The sequence below is a fragment of the Phoca vitulina genome, unplaced genomic scaffold, assembly GCF_004348235.1.
Source record: "Phoca vitulina isolate PV1807 unplaced genomic scaffold, GSC_HSeal_1.0 scaffold23, whole genome shotgun sequence".
NCBI classification, from domain to species: domain Eukaryota; kingdom Metazoa; phylum Chordata; class Mammalia; order Carnivora; family Phocidae; genus Phoca; species Phoca vitulina.
In genome coordinates this window covers 14321505-14338591 of record NW_022589726.1, presented here as the reverse complement: position 1 = coordinate 14338591, position 17087 = coordinate 14321505, and the positions used below count along the sequence as shown (strand labels likewise).

Genomic DNA, 17087 nt, shown 5'->3' with positions numbered 1-17087 from the left:
TTAAGAGCCATTTCTCTTTCAACCTTTACTCTTTTTTCAGCCATCCAAAATCTTTGCTCATTTTCCTAATGGATTGTTGCTCTTCTTCTTCTAAACTTATAAGAACTCTTTGTATAATAGATTGTCCCTTTGTCCATAATAGGAATTGCGGGACGCTTCACTCACTTTCTCCTTTCCTAATCATATATGGAGAAAGGTGTCCATTTCAGTCCCTGTGGGGTACGGTCCCTCAAGTTTTGATAGGCAGTGTTTCCATTTTCATTGTTACTTGCACTTTGCTTGAGAACTTCTTTTAGATTTATGCTTATTATATTGCTAAACAGTTGTGTTTTATTTTCATTGTTTTTATGTAATTGCTGTTGATGTCTCATTTTTCGCTGTTATGTCAGTGATTCATTGGTGATTATCGACTTTCTCTGGTGAACTTTAAAAAATTGTCTGCGTGTGCTTGAAAGCATGTGTTTTCTCTATTCAGTTCAAGACTAATTGTATTGGTCAAGTGTTCTACTAATTTTATTTTGTCCACGTGGCCAATAATTGAAAGAGGTGTATTAAAATTTTCACTGTGATGGTGGATTTGGCAATTTTGTTAATTTTTCCTTCATATATTTAGAGACTGTGGTAGATGCATATAAATTCAGAATAGTGATATCTTCATGGTAAGTTATTCCTCTTATATTCCTCTTGTACCTTAATGTTGTGGTCATTTTTTTTCCTAATCACATTTTAAAAATATTGCAAAATACACCGTACTATATAAAATGGTATAAAACATGCATCTGTTGTGTAAGGATGAATAAAGGAGATACCCATCCAATCGCCTTAGGTTATGGAAGAATGCTGACAGTACCTTGAGTTCCTCTGTGCCCCCACACACCACATCGCTCTCTCTCCCTTTGCCACAGAGCTAACAGCTATCCTAACTTTGAGAGGAGAACTCCTTTGCTCTTCTCTAGAGTTTTGCCATCTGTGTATGCATCTCATTTAATTTAGCCACCTTCTTCTGAACTTTATACAAATGGTATCATATTGTATGAAAACATGCAGAATGCATACAAGGAAATCTGGGGTTTGTTTCTTTTGCTCGGTACTGTGTTTGAGATTCAGCCCCGTCAAGGTCCGGAGCTGCTGTGTACTCGCTTACAGGCCTGCAGCGTATTCCTTTGTATAGTTCATCGTCATCTTTTCATCCAAATTACCTTTTGCGGACATTTGGGTTGTTCCCAGTTTTCTGCTATTACCAAAACCTGCTGCTATGTACAACATTCTTGTAAGTATCTCCTAATATAATGTGCAAGGATCTCTTGAAGGAGAATTTTGCCTGGGCATAGGATTGCTGGGTCATGGGCTGTGAAGGTGAGCCCCTGTTCTACTTTATTTGGCATTGCAGAATATTTTCCCAAGTTTTGGTTCCCATTCATATTCTTATTGCAGTATGACTTCCCAACATCCCATATCCTGGCCAATATATATTACCAGACTTTCAAATCTTCACTAATTCGGTGGATGTGTAATGGTATCTCATGATGAATTTATTTATTTATTTATTTATTTTTAAAGATTTTATTTATTTATTTGATAGAGACACAGCGAGAGAGGGAACACAATCGGGGGAGTGGGAGAGAGAGAAGCAGGCTTCCCACTGAGTGGGGAGCCCGATGTGGGGCTCGATCCCAGGACCCTGGGACCATGACCTGAGCCGAAGGCAGACGCTTAATGACTGAGCCACCCAGGCGCCCCCTCATGATGAATTTAATTCGCATTTCACTGATTCCTAAGAACTGGTCATTCTTTCAAGAATTTATTAATATGAAACTGATTTAAACTAATGTACTTAATTAATATCCTAATATTAACCCAAACTTTAATTTGAAATTAAATGATTTATTGATTTTCTAATGTTAAACCAATTTTGCATTCCTGAGATGAACCCAGTTTGGTCATATGTATTATCCTTGACTATTCTTTTTAGATCTTGCTGGATTCAGTTTGCTGCTTTTTAAAGGACTCTGTATATATCTCTTGAGAGAGACTGACCTGTAGTTTTTCCTTCTAGTACTGTCCTTATCACGTTTTGGTAACAAGATTATGCTCTCCTCAAAAGATGAGTTAAAAAATGTTCTCACTTTTTCTATACTCCAAAGAATGTTTAAGATTGTAATTTTTTTTTTTTTAAGTAGGCTCCACACCAGCATGGGGCTTGAACTCATGACCCTGAGATCAAGACTTAACTGGCTGAGCCACCCAGGTACCTCAAGATTGCAGTTTTTTTATTCCTTGAGCGTTTGCTAGAGTTAACCTGGAAAATCATGTTGGTCTACATTTTCGTTGTGGGAAGATTTGATTTTTCAACTTGATTTTCTTGTTCATTTTAGGAATATTCAAAGTTTTCTATTTCTTTGTGTCAGTTATAGTAAGGTGTATTTTTTAGGAATTTATCCATTTCATCTGATTTTTCAGATTTATTGTCATAAAGTTGTTCATGATACCGTTCTATTATTATCTTTTTAATCTCTGTAGCATTTGTGATTAGGTTCCTCTTTTCATTCCTCAGGGGTTTTTTGCCTCCTTTGTTACTGGTCAGTCTCACCAGATGTTGGTCAGTTGTATTACTCTTTTTAGAGAACCAACTATTTTGGCTCTATGAGTTTCTGTATTGCATTTGTTTTCTATTTTATTAATGTCTACTCTTTATTTTCCTTCCTTCTGCTTTCTTGGGTTTATTTTACTGTTCCATTTTTAACTTCTTGAAATGAATGCTTAACTCCTTCATTTTCAGCTTTTCCTTTTTTATAAACATTTCTTATAAATTTCTCTCCAAGCACTACTTTAGTTATTATAAGTTTTTATGGCTATTTTAAATTTCTTTACCTAAATTTCTTTTTTTTTTTTTAACCCCCCCCTCCCCTCCAGCAACCCTCAGTTTGTTTCCTATAATTAAGAGTCTCTCATGGTTTGTGTTCCTTTCTGATTTCATCTTGTTTTATTTTTCCCTCTCTTCCCCTATGATCCTCTGTTTCATTTCTTAAATTCCACATATGAGTGAGATCATGTGATAATTGTCTTTCTCTGATTGACTTATTTCACTTACACAATATTCTCTAGTTCCATCCATGTCACTGCAAATGGCAAGATTTCATTTTTTGATGGCTAAGTAGTATTCCATAGTATATATGTACCACATCTTCTTTCTCCATTCATCTGTTGATGGACATCTGGGCTCTTTCCATATTTTGGCTATTGTGGACATTGCTGCTATAAACATTGGGGTGCAGGTGCCCCTTCGAATCACTACATTTGTATCTTTGGGGTAAATACCCAGTAGTGCAATTGCTGGGTCGTAAGGTAGCTCTATTTTCAACTTTTTGAGGAACCTCCATACTGTTTTCCAGAGTGGCTGCGCCAGCTTGCATTCCCACCAACAGTGTAGGAGGGTTCCCCTTTCTCCACATCCTCGTCAACATCTGTCGTTTCCTGACTTGTTAATTTTAGCCATTCTGACTGGTGTGAGGTGGTATCTCATTGTGGTTTTGATTTGTATCTTTATCTAAATTTCAAACGGATAATATTTTTCCATGATTGAAAACCCAGACAGTATAGAAATTTTTGTGCAAGGAAAATTCCCCCTCCCAAACTTACCTCCTACCTGCTCAGTTCCCATTCATGCCCCACCCCCCACAGGTCACCTTGCTCTTAGTGTTTCACGTGCACTCCTTGCCTTTCTTTGTGGTTCACAAGCAGTTATGACTAGAGAATCTTATTTCTTTTTCTCTTTTTTTATACACAACGTATAGTTTATTAAACACATGTTGCAACTTGTTTTTATATATCGTGACAATAATTCTTAGAGATCTTTCAATGGCCTTACATCTAGAGCTTTGTTTTTTGTTTTTACTTCTGCATATTATTCCACTGGATGAATCTCCCATCATTTTGTCATCATTGCTGTAGTGAGTAAATAGTTTTCCCTCCAGTGTTTGTTGTTATAAAAGATTATTACATTATACATATATTCATGTGTAAATATGTCTTAAAAGTATAAGTGCTGGGTGCAGTTTATATGTATTTAAGATTGTCCTTGTAAAACCTTTATTTTGGAAAGTTAGAAATACATAAAATCAGAGATAATTGTACAATGACCCCCTGTGATCATCTAGTTTCAACAAATATGTCCAGTCTCATTTTATCTATCTTCTTGCCCACCTCCCTCCACTACCGCCTCCACTCCCAGACTATTTGGAAGTAAATTACAGACATCATTTCATCCATAAATATTTCTGTATTTATCCCTCTAAAGTTAAAGCTCTTTTAGGGGCCCCTGGGTGGCTCAGTCGGTTAAGCGTCCGACTCTTGGTTTCAGCTCAGGTCATGATCTCCACTGAGCATGAAGTCTGCTTGAGATTCTGTCCCTCCCTCTCACTCTGCCTCTCCCTCCATCACACGTTCATTCTCTCTCTCTCTCTCAAATAAATAAATCCTTTTTTAAAAAAGCTCTTTTAGGGACGCCTGGGTGGCTCAGTCGGTTAAGCGTTTGCCTTCGGCTCGAGTCATAATCTCAGGGTCCTGGGATCGAGTCCCACATCTGGCTCCTTGTTCAGCGAGGAGCCTGCTTCTCCCTCTGCCCACTCCCCTGCTTGTGCTCTCTCTCTCTCTGACAAATAAATAAAAAAAATTTAAAAATAAATGAAAAACCTCTTTTTTTTTTAAGATTTTATTTATTTATTTATTTGAGAGAAAGAGAGAGAGACAGAGAAACAGCATGAGAGGGGAGAGGGTCAGAGGGAGAAGCAGGCTCCCCACTGAGCCGGGAGCCCGATGTGGGACTCGATCCCAGGACTCCGGGATCATGACCAGAGCCGAAGGCAGTTGCTTAACCAACTGAGCCACCCAGGTACCCAATGAAAAACCTCTTTTAAAAACATAACTACAATACCATATCACACTAAAGAATTAACAGTAATTCCTTAGTATTATCAAATATTCAATATCTTCAGGTTTCCCTGATTTTCTTATATATCTCATAATTACATAGAATATCTGGTAGTTGTGCCATTTGAGTCCTTTAAATTCGTTGAGACTTGTTAAATGGCCCAGTATATGTCAGTTTCTCGGAATGTTTCTTTGTGCTAGAAAAGAACGTGTACTCTGTTGTTAGGTACAGTGTTTTCTGTATGTCTTTCAGGTCATGATTATTAATTGTGCTGTTCAGTCATTTGTCTTCTATAATTATTGACTTGTCTGTTATTCCTTATTCTTAAAATTTATTCATTATTCTGTCTGTTGTTGCTTTATGTATCTTGGGGCAATCTGTTCATTTCTTCAACAAATGTTTATTGAGGGCCTCTACGTGCCAGGCGCTGTTGTAGTTGCTAGGGATATTTTGGTGGACAAAAAAGACAAAAATTCCTGCTCTAGTTGGGAGAGACAGACAATAAGGAAGATAAAGAATTACATACAATTTAAATTATCTTCCTCATAAGTTGAACTTTTAACATTATGAACTGATCTTCTCTATCTTAATTTTTTTTACTTACAGTCTCTTGTGTGGTAATAGAACTGTATGACAGCTTTCACTGAGTTGTTTACTGTATTTTTTTCATCCTTTTACTTTTATCCTTTCTATATTCTTATGTCTTAAATGTGTTCTGTAAACAGCATTGTTATATTTTTAGAAATTTTTAACCATTTATTTTACATATATATAAATTCATATATATATTTTTTGGATTTACTTCTAACATTTTATTTTATGCTTTCTTTTGTTCTATCTGTTCTGTTTCTTTTTCTCTCCTTTCTTGCTTTTATTTTCTTTCATTTTGTCTTAATCATGCCACCTTTTCTTTCACCTGAGTAAGAAGTTATGTAGTATTTTTTTCAGTAAGAGTTTTATAAAGATATGAGTCACATGCCATGCAATTCAGCGCCCAGTTTAGTGGTGTGTAGTATATTCAGAGTTGTGCCATCATCACCACAATTACTTTCAGAACATCTTCCTCACCCTAAAAGAAAGTCCCTACTCTTTGGCAGTTACTTTCCATCAAACTGTCCCCTTGACCACACCCAGCACCCTAGACAACGTCTCATCTTTCTGTCTCTACCGATTTGCCTCTTCTCGACATTTCATGTGACTGGAATCATACAATATGTGACCTTTGTGTCTGTCTTCTTTCACTTACTGTGTTTTCAAGGATCATCCATGGGTAGCATCACCATTACTTTCTTACATGTTATTGCCAAGTACTGTTCCACATACTGTTCATCCATTCATCACTTGGTGGACATTTGGGTTATTTACCCTTTTTAGTTTTATGAACAATGCTGCTTTTAACATTTGTGAACAAGATTTTGTGTGGACATAGGTTTTCATTTCTCTTGGTAGATACCAAGGAGTAGAACTGCTGGATGATACAGTGAACTTTTGGAGAAACTGCCAGACTTTTCCCAAAGCAGTAGCACCATCTTACAATCCCGCTAGCAGCATATGAGGGTTTCTCCACATCCTCATCAACATTTGCTTTTATCTTTTAAACTATAGCCATCCTAATGAGTGTGAAGTGGCATTTCATTGTGGTTTTGATTTGCATTTCCCTGATGGTAAAAGATGTGGCACGTCTTTTCATGTGCTTTATTAGCAAGTTGTGTATCTTCTTTGGAGAGATGTCTATTCAGATCTTTTCCTGTTTTTAAATTGCATTATTTGTCTTTTTATTATTATTATTTTTAAAGATTTTATTTATTTATTTGACAGAGACACAGCGAGAGAGGGAATACAAGCAGGGGGAATGGGAGAGGGAGAAGCAGGCCTCCCGCGGAGCAGGGAGCCCGATGCGGGGCTCGATCCCAGGACCCTGGGATCATGACCTGAGCCGAAGGCAGACACTTAACGACTGAGCCACCCAGGCGCCCCTGTCTTTTTATTATTGAGTTGTAAGTTTTCTTTGTGTATTCTGGATACAAGTTTTATCAGATACATGACTTACAAATATTTTCTCCCATTCTTTGGGTTGTCATTTCACATTCTTGATGGTGTCCTTTGCAGCACAAAAGCTTTGAATTCTGATGAATTCCTATTTACCTATTTTTTGTTGCCTGTGCCTTTGATGTCCTATCAAATAAACCATTAGCTTATCTAAGGCCATGAAGACTTACACCTATATTTCCTCCTGAAAATGTTATAGTTTTATATTTAGGTCTTTGATGCATTTTGAGTTAATTTTTATATATAGTAGGAGGTAGGGGTCCAACTCCTTTTTTTTGCACGTAGATATCCAGTTGGCCCACCATTATTTGTTGAAAAGATGATTCCCATTGAATTATCTTGGTTACCTTTCAAAAAATCAAATGATGGTAAAAGTAAAGGTTAATTTCTGGACTCTAAATTCTATCTCTTTGGTCTATGTATCTGTCTTTATGTCAGTACTACACTGTCTAGATTATTGTAGTTTTGTAGCAAGTTTTAAAATCAGTGTGAGGGGCGCCTCGGTGGCTCAGCTGTTAAGTGTCTGCCTTCGGCTCAGGTCATGATCCCAGGGTCCTGGGATCGAGCCCCGCATCAGGCTCCCTGCTCCACGGGAAACCTGCTTCTCCCTCTCCCACTCCCCCTGCTTGTGTTCCCTCTCTTGCTGTGTCTCTCTGTCAAATAAATAAAATCTTTAAAAATAAAAAAAATAAAATCATTGTGAGTTCTCCAACTTTGTTCTTTTCCCAGATTATTTTGGCTATTTGGAGTCCCTTGAATTTTCATATGAATTTTAGGATCATTTAGTTAATTTCCACAACTAAACCAGCTGGAACTTTGGTGGAGATTGCATTGAATGTAAAGATCAATTTGGGAGAGGATTGCCATCTTAATATTAATACTTAATATTGAGTCTTCTAATCTATGAGCTTGGATATCTTTCCATTTGTTTAAGTCTTTAACTTCTTTAAGAAATGTTTTGTAGTTTTCAGAGTATAAGTTTTGCACTTCTTTTGCCACATTTATTCCTAATTATTCTTTTGATGCTATTGCAAATGGAATTGTTTTCTATTATTTTATTTTTAATTGTTCATTGCAGTTATAGAAATACAATCGATTCCTGTATCCTGCAACCTTACTGAACTTGTATAGTAGTTCCAATAGTTTAATAGATTCTTTAGGATTTCCTCCTTACCTACCTACCTACCTACACCTTCCTTTCTTGTTTTAGTAGGCTCTACATTCAGCATGCAGCGCAATGAGGGGCTTGAACTCCTGACCCTGAGATCAAGACCTGAGCTAAGATCAAGTCAGGTGCTTAACCGACTGAGCCACCCAGGTGCCCCTAGGATTTTCTATATATAAAATCATCTGTAAATGGAGATAGTTGTATTTTTTTCTTTCCAATATTGATGCCTTTTATTTCATTTTCTTGCCTTATTGGCCTAGTCAGATGTTGAATGGAAGTGGCACAAGCAGACATCCTTGTCTTATTCCTTTTTTTTTTTTGAGAGAGAGAGAGAGAAAGAGCTTGAGCATGAGAGAGAGCTGGCAGAGGGAGGAAGGGGGAGAGGGAGAGGGGAAGAGAGAGAATCTCAAGCAGGCTCCACGCCCAGTTTGGAGCCAACACGCGGCTTGATCTCACAACCCCAGGATCATGACCTGAGCCGAAAAATCAAGAGTTAGACACTCAACCAACTGAGCCACCCAGGCGCCCCATCCTTGTCTCATTCCTGATCTTAGGGGGAAACCGTTCAGTTTTTCACCATTAAGTATAATGTTAGCTGTGGATTTTTCATAGATGCCTTCTAGCAGGTTGATGAAATTCTCTTCTATTTCATGTTTGTTGAATGTTTTAATCATGAAGATGTGTCACATTTTATCAAATGCTTTTTCTGCATCCATTGAAATGATCATGTGGGTTTTGTCCTTTATTCTATTGATAGGGTGTATTAAGTACATTAATTGATTTTTTTATGTTAGCCCAACTTTACACTCCTGGGATAAATCCACGTGGTCTGGTGTGTAACCCTTTTTATACGTTGCTAAATTTGATTAACTAGTATCTTGTTGACGATTTGGGGTCTTCATTCATAAGAGATACTGGCTTATAGTTTCCTTTTCTTGTGATATATTTGTCTAGATTTGGTATCTGGGTTATAATACTGGCTTTGTAGTATGAGTTGGGGGGAATATTCCCTCCTCTTCTTTTTTTCTGGAAGAGTTTGATTAGGATTGGTATTTATTGGTTTTTAAATATTTGGTAGAATTCACCAGTAGACCCATCTGGCCCAAGATTTTCTATGTGGTTAGTTTCTGGATTACTAATTCAATCTCTTTACTTGTTATGGGGTCTATTCATATTGTCTCTTTCTTCTTGAGTCAATTTTGGTAGTTGTGCCTTTTAGAAATTTGTCCATTTCATCTAAGTTATCTGATTTGTTGGCATGTAGGTGTTCATAGTATTTCTTTACAATCCTTTTTTGTTTCTGTAAGGTTGATAGTAATATCCCCTCTTTCATTCCTGATTGTACTAATTTCAGTCTTCTCTTTTTTTCTTGGTAGGTCTAGCCAAAGTTTTGTCACTTAACTGATCTTTTCAAAACAACTTTTAGTTTCATTGGTTTTTCTCTGTTGTTTTTCTATTCTCTATTTCACTTATTTTTGTTTTAATCTGTATTATTTCCTTCCCTCTGCTTGCTTTGGGCTTAGTTTGCTTTTCTTTTTCTAGTGATTTAAGGTAGAAGGTTAAGTGACTGATTTGAGGTCTTTTTTTCTTTCTTAATATTGTCTTTTGCAGGGAAAAATTTTAATCATATATATACACATACATGCGTACACACACAAAAGGAATATATACATTTCAAATACATATAAGTACAGTTGACCCTTGACTAAAGCAGGTTTGAACTGTGTGGGCCTACTTATCAGCCGATTTTTTCAGTAAATATATTGAAAAATTTTTTGGAGATTTATGACAATTTGAAAGAACTCACAGATTAACCACATAGCCTAGAAATATTGGGAAAATTAAGTTAGGTATGTCATGAATGCATGAAATATATGTAGGTAGTAGTCTATCATTTGCTACCATAAAATATACATAAATCTATTATAAAAGTTAAAATTTGTCAAAACTCAGGCACAGACTATAGACCATATATGGTGCCATTCACAGTAGAGAGAAATGTAAACAAACATAAGGATGCAGTAGTAAATCATAACAGCATAAAACCGTAGTACATTCTGTATGACTGTAACACTTTTGTAGCCACCTGCTGTTGCTGTTGGGATGAGCTCAAGTGTTGCGGGTATCCGCTCCAAACTCCATGACGCTGATCATCTCGGCATGAGCAGTTTGTCTCCAGTAACTTGTATATCACAGTTAAAAGTGATCTCAGTGTCCCTAACACCCTGCATTGTTCAAGGGTCAACTGTGTATATATATCTATCTATCTCAAATACATATAAGTATATATACGCTGTATTTATATAAAGCAAGAATGTGAAACACAAACTGGCTGGTTACCTGCAGGGAAGCTGCCTGAATTCAGTTCCTGTTTTTACCACTTACCAGTGGTGCACCTGACTGAGTCCCTTACCTGCATCAAACCTCAGTTTTTTGAGCCACAAACTTGTGATATGCATCCCTCCCTCACTAGGTTTTTGTGATAATTAACGGGGCTAATGTGTGTACAGTGTTATCCACACAATGCACGCACAGAACCAGCCACACAGTAAGTGCCACATAACAGGCGGCCGCTCCCGGAACAAAAGCTCCTTATTAGTGGTAATTATTATTTGTCCGCCCTCTCCATCCTGGCAGTTCCTCTGTGACGAGGGTGCTGGTATGTCCGGGGACTACATCGACCGTGTGGATGAGCCCTTGTCCTGCTCCTATGTGCTGACCATTCGGACGCCTCGGCTCTGCCCCCACCCTCTCCTCCGGCCCCCACCCAGTGCCGCCCCCCAGGCCATTCTCTGTCACCCTGCCCTGCAGCCCGAGGAGTACATGGCCTACATTCAGAGGCAAGCTGGTGAGTAATGAGAAGGCCAGGAGAGGAAGAAGTGACACGGGGCGGGGCCGGCAGAAGAAAAGGGATGGAGAGCCCAGAGGCACATGGCCTCTCCTGCCCACACACTGTTTCTCAGTAGACTCCAAGCAGTATGGGGATAAAGTCCTAGAGGAGCTGCAAGGCCCGGAGACCCAAATGTGGAGTGAGGCCCAGCCGGGGGCAGTGCCCTCAGAGAGAGCAGGTAGGACCTTGTTGCCCCAGTTCCACGAAACCTCTCTCCGTTTCTTCCCTTCCCCAGTCTTACTGCCCTGGACTGACTCTTGGGGGGCCGGGGGGAGGAAGTACTCTGGGTCCTGATTCCTTAGCAATAGTGAAGGAGAATGTACCCCATTCTACTTGCTCCCTTCCATTTCTCCCCCCCCTTTCAGATTCCTCCCTGTTCTCTGTATCCCAGGTGCACGCCACACCAAGGATGACAGTAAGGAATCAGATTTCTGGAAGATGCTTCATGAGCCAGAGGAGCAGACCCCTGGGGCAGAGGAGGCTCAGGCTGAGGTGAGAGCCAGCTTCCCGGCCATTTCTCTGATGAGGCTGGCCCTGGGCGAGCTGAGGTCATCACGAGATGACCTACACCTGTCTAGGGAGGCAAGGCTGTACCCCGAACCACCGCCTTACGAGTGTGGTAGACATAAACACCTAGTGTACTGGACTGTGCCCTTTCTCCTCATCAGGAGCAGGAACCAAACCCTGAGGCAGCAGATCCAGCTCCAGGCCCTCCCCATGGTGAGCGAACCCTCCCTGTCTCCTTTACTGGTTGAATGTATTCTGGGGTTGGCTGGGGTGGGGGTGGGGTGGAGCTAAACACTGGTGGGGGAGGCCAGGCCAGCATCCAGTTCATTGCTGCAGGAGGTAATACTGTTTGCAGACAGCAGTTCCCTTCTAGGGAGATAGCAGGACACAGTGGTTCTGCTACTTGCTGACTTTGTAATCCTGGGTGATTTCACTTAACCTCCGTTTCCTCAGCCCCCAACAGTGGGTAATACCCTTACCTTACAGGGTGGTTGTGAGGTTAAGAGAATGAGTTTGTAGTTCATAGCAGAGTGCCTGGAACAGAGTGGACAATCAGTGGTTTGTATTTGTGGAAAGGGGAGAACAGTATCCAGGGAGGAGGAGTCTGTGGCCCTAGAATCTCTTCCGTGGGCCTAAAACCTGGAGTAGTTGTCAGCAGGGCCTAGCAGGGCCGGCGCCAGGAGCTCGTTAGCATCCCCTCGCTCACCTGTGGGCCCACCGCAGGACAGTGCTCTCCAGGGGGCTGTGTTGGCCCCATCTCACTGACCAGACGGGTGGCTCCTGGAGGCGGGGGCCACGTCCTTCCTTGGTCTCCTCAGGAAATCAAAATAGAATTTAGGACACAACTGGTTCACTCCTGCTCTTTCATCTCAGATTTTCAGAACAACGTGCAGGTCAAAGTCATCCGGAGTCCTGCGGACTTGATTCGATTGATAGAGGAGCTGAAAGGTGGCTCAAAAAAGGTATGGGCCCTGCTTAAGGGAGGGGGAGACCCCGCCTCCCTGCCGGGAGCACTTGGACAACCGCCCCTGACCTGGGCCTGAAGTGAGCCCCGTGGAGCTGACTCCCTTTCTTTTCCCCATCCCGAGACGACCCGCCCCCCTCCCGCCCCGCCACCGCGCTCCAGCCACTGTATGTTTGCCGCCCGGGCGCCTCTCCTGAAACCGCAACTGTCCACCTCCTCCTTCCGGTCCCCGTCTACCCAGGGGAGGCCAGATGGAGGCCAAGAGCAGCCTGCAGACGATGCTGCAGAAGTCCCTCACAGGGAAGCAGAGGTGAAGGAAAAGAGTGACGCGGCTCATCAGAACGAGGTGGAAGAAGAGGAGGAGGAGGAGGATGAAGACGAAGATGAGGATGAACAGCAGTTACTGGGAGAGTTTGAGAAGGAACTGGAAGGGATACTGCTGCCGTCAGACCGAGACCGGCTCCGGTCGGAGGTGAAGGCCGGCATGGAGCGGGAACTGGAGAACATCATCCAGGAGGTGCGCACGGCTCTCACTGCCCACGCTCCCGGGGCTCCCGCAGCCTGCCGCTCCTGGGGGCTGGGCCGGCCTGAGGGCCCAAAGGGAGCCCTAGGGAAGGGGGCGCAGAGAGAGGGCTGGGACGTGGCTAGTGCTCTCCTGGAGAGCGTGGACCGCTGACCCCCCCCCCCCCAGCCCCTTGACTCCCCACTCCTGCCTTGGGCACTCCAGACAGAGAAGGAGCTGGGCCCAGACGGGCTGCAGAAGGAGTCCGAGCGTGACCGGGCGATGCTGGCCCTGACCTCCACTATCAACAAACTCATCAAAAGGCTGGAGGAAAAACAGAGTCCAGAACTGGTGAAGAAGCACAGGAAAAGGAGGGTTGTCCCCAAAAAGCCTCCCCTCTCCCCCCCAAACAGCAGGTAAGAGCTGTCAGACAGGGAGGGGCAGTCAAGCCCGTTGTCTTTATCCCTCAGCTGGTGGACCCTGGAGGGGATCGTGTTCTTTCCCTTCTGAGGGAGCTTACTCCCTTCCTTCTTTCTGGAATGCTGTGTTCATGCCTACCTTCTTCCCACGGCATCCCTTTGCCTCGTTAGCTCCTATTCATTCATCTTTTTGGGAAGCAGCTTCTAGAGCATGTCTGTCTTGTTTTCTGGCTTGCTTCTGTGCACCCAGTGCCTGGCACTTTCCTGGCACATAGTGGGTGGTCAGGAGACAGGAACGGAACGACTGCGAGTGGGCCTGCGTGCTGAAGACCACACAGCGGTGAAGGACGCAGCTTATCAACAATGAGCCCTTGGCGCTGGGAGGGGCCCCAGCCAGTGGGGTGTGAATAGGCAAGCCCAGATATTTATAAGCCTGTTGCCTGGACAGACTTGAAGTTATTGCTTCTTCTTGCACCCCCTGATCTCCCTTCCACAGGGTCGTATGAGATCAGACATTCCAAATGGAATGTTCTGTTTTCACACTGTCCATCCCCCTACCTCTATGAACTTTGGAATGTCTTTCGAGTACCAGCATGTGGAGTACCAAACCACAGTTTTCCAACCTGGCTTTTTAAAACTTTTTTGTTGGCCCAGGTGGCCTGATTTTTGCCTCAGAAAACACAGTTGTTTTTCCTGTAGGGGACAGGCAGAGAATTATTGGTCTGGGAGGGAAAAGGGAGGCTGCAGTTGGTGGAGGGAGCTTTATAGGCTTGAAGGGGAGGGCACTAATTTAGTCTGAGCCCTGGTTCCTCTATGTGTTTGTGATGGAAAACTGCCCGAACCAGTGGATGGCTTAGGGAGAGGTGACCACCACAGCCCCTAACCTGGAGTCACGGCTCTGCTTTGTGTCTCCCTGTGTGTCTCCCCCTCTAAGAGGAGGATCCTGAGCACAGAGTCCGGGTCCGGGTCACCAAGCTCCGTCACGGAGGCCCCAATCAGGATCTGACTGTCCTCGAGATGAAACGGGAAAACCCACAGCTGAAACAAATCGAGGGGCTGGTGAAAGAGCTGCTGGAGAGGGAGGGGCTCACGGCGGAAGGTGGGCCCTGGGGCTGGCTGGCTTAAGAGCGGTTGGCAGGGCCTGCTGCCTGAGGTGGAGGGGCTGGGTCAAGGTGGACTGGAAACCTCGCTGGGGACCTGGGAGGCCGAGGGCCCTGCACAGAAGCTCCCATCCTGCCTCTCCTCTCACTGCCCACGCGGCTCCTTTCCAGGGAAAATTGAAATCAAAATCGTGCGACCAGGGGCAGAAGGGACAGAGGAGGATGCCCGTTGGCTGACTGACGAGGACACGAGAAACCTCAAGGAGATTTTCTTCAATATCTTGGTGAGAGGCAGCCCACCCCGGCCCTGGCTCTCCAAGCCTTCACCCTGCTCTAGCGCACTGTGGAGTTGAGAGCATGGCTAGGCGCATCCTGGCCAGTCCCAGCCTCGCCCCCTTCTGAGCTGCTGGAATTTTGGGCGGCTGTTCCCTTGCGAAGTGCGGGTGCCGGGCCCCTGCCCCGCCCCCCGGGGCCAGTCCCCGGACCCTCGGGCGCCCAGCGCCGCCCTTGGCTCACCAGCAGCCACCCCGCTCACCGCGCGCCCTCGCCGGCCTCCCCGCAGGTGCAGGGAGCAGAGGAGGCGCAGAAAGAGCGGCAACGGCAGAAGGAGCTGGAGAGCAATTACCGCCGCGTGTGGGGCTCTCGCGGCGGGGAGGGCACAGGGGACCTGGAGGAGTTTGACTTCTGAGACCACCAATGCGGTCGGCTGGCCAAGGAGTCCAGAGCCTGCCCAGACTGGCCCTGCCTCCTCCCCCCACCCGCGCCCGGGGCCCTGAAGGCGAAACAGCAGAGGCGCGCTGGGCTGTGGACCTGGCCTCCTGCCGCCTCCTGCCTGGGGGGCGTAGAGGGGCGGCGGGGTGAGCGCGGCGCCTCCGCCTCGGCGGCTGCTGCTGAGAGCCACCCAAGACCTGGCGGGCCTGTGGGGTTTGCTCTCCCAGGCTTCTCCACAGCCCCTTCCTTTCTCCCTGGCTGCCCGGTACCGGTCCCCTAACTTGTCGGTTCCTTTCTCCTCCCTCCCTAGAGAATTGATGAGATCTTTTGAAGGAGGGCAGGGAGAGCAAGAAGAGTGGGGCAGTTCAGCAGGCCCCCCACACCCTGCCTGAGCTGCTCTTCCGGGCCACCCCCTTCCCTTGGATCGGCTTGGGATTCCCTCCTCCTTTCCCTGCCCACACTGTTCCCTACAATCCGGGCTTCCGAGTTGAGGTGCCTTCGCCTCTGTTTCTGAGGAAATGGGAGAAAGTTGCCCAGCACCTCTGACACGATGCCACCGAACAGGGTGGGGTACAGAACCACCCACCATGTTCTTGAACAATCAGGTTTCTCAATAAATAACTGGACCATCAATCCATCAATCTGTGATTTCTTCTCAGGGGGTAGGTGGGGTGGAGGCCCTAGCAGGCATGAGGGTTCTCCTCAGGGTGGAGTGCACACTCTCCCATCCCATTCTGTGCTCCGCAGCCCCTCCCTCTCCGAAGTGGCACCAGTGGGGACTGGGATGCACGGGAAGAGACCAGGACAGAGGAACAAAGCCCACTGACCTGAAACCCTTGTAGTTCTGTTGTCCCTCCTCTTCCTCCTCTATTTCTATTCCTTCCCCTCTCCTCCTTCACATCCAGAAAGCGGAGTGCACAGCATGGAGTTACCCCACCACGGGGACCCTCCTGCTGACCCCCCCCCCGCAGCGTGCTGCAGCTTCTGCTGGCCACCCGCACCCCGTGCCCACCTGCCATACCACGTCCTTTCTGCCAGGCCCAGAGAGGGCACTGCTGCCCACCTATGCCAGCTTCCTACTGTGCCGAGGGCGGGAGGGTCAGGGTAGGTCTCTCCTCCCTGTTGCCAAGTGCACACCGGGGCCCCTCACCTCCCCCTTTCTCCTCTTGCTCCCCATCTCTGAGATGTACAGTCTCTGCTGAAGATGGCACTGACTCACAGGTAAGCCAGAGGTCATTGAACTGGGTCTCCAGAAGTCAAAGTGAGATTCGATCGTTGTTGAAGGAAGTTGTCTGAGACCGACCTTCTTTCTAAATGTAGCCGGGTGCTTATTTTGCATGTCATGCTTACATTGTTTTACGGAGAAATGTAAATGGGTAGACTTGCGAAATCCTGCTTGCCCAGATCCATCTGGGTATCTTGCGGGGAGGACTGCTTCCCAAGGGCAGCTGCAGTCGGAATGCTGGGTTCAGCTTCCCACTCCTTTCTTTACTCAGTGGGGCCGTGAACGAGTTATTTAACTTTTCAAGCTGTTTCCTCCCGGGTAAGTTGTGGATAATCACACTGGCCTCCGATGGTGGTTGTGAGTATTGAAGGAAATCTACTGCGTGTGTCATACTCTTAGCACAGCACGTGGCCCACAGGAAGTGCTCAATAAGTTCTCGCGAACCAGCTCCTGAGTTCTGAAGAGACTAGATGGTACTTGGAAGCAAGAGTCTTAGAAGGAATCTCAAAAGCTGATCTGAAGCTACAGCGGAATCTTTTAGAATGGGAGAGCAGGAGAGGCTGGGGCAGGAAAGTTAGCTTTGATTTGATGAGGATGGACTCTTATCAGAAAACGGAGTTCT

At 44.8% G+C, this 17087-nt stretch overlaps 1 protein-coding gene across 5 annotated transcripts in view; it reads left to right on the top strand.

Annotated features, from left to right (window-relative positions):
* The window catches only part of OS9 (OS9 endoplasmic reticulum lectin), a 31457-nt gene extending 15586 nt beyond the window's left edge, over positions 1 to 15871 (top strand). Inside the window, exons 6-16 of one of the 5 annotated variants that reach the window (XM_032420604.1) lie at positions 10785 to 10995; positions 11114 to 11215; positions 11429 to 11529; positions 11706 to 11757; positions 12418 to 12506; positions 12750 to 13025; positions 13236 to 13422; positions 13481 to 13483; positions 14364 to 14528; positions 14701 to 14813; positions 15092 to 15871. In XM_032420604.1, the coding sequence (XP_032276495.1) occupies positions 10785 to 10995; positions 11114 to 11215; positions 11429 to 11529; positions 11706 to 11757; positions 12418 to 12506; positions 12750 to 13025; positions 13236 to 13422; positions 13481 to 13483; positions 14364 to 14528; positions 14701 to 14813; positions 15092 to 15217 (1425 nt within the window). In that variant the 3' untranslated portion in view covers positions 15218 to 15871. Of the gene's footprint in view, positions 1 to 10784; positions 10996 to 11110; positions 11216 to 11428; positions 11530 to 11705; positions 11758 to 12417; positions 12507 to 12749; positions 13026 to 13235; positions 13427 to 13480; positions 13484 to 14363; positions 14529 to 14697; positions 14814 to 15091 lie in introns of all 5 variants that reach the window. The other 4 variants (XR_004301331.1, XR_004301330.1, XR_004301332.1 and 1 more) reach the window with 4 other exon arrangements.
* The last annotated feature ends 1216 nt before the right edge of the window (positions 15872 to 17087 follow it).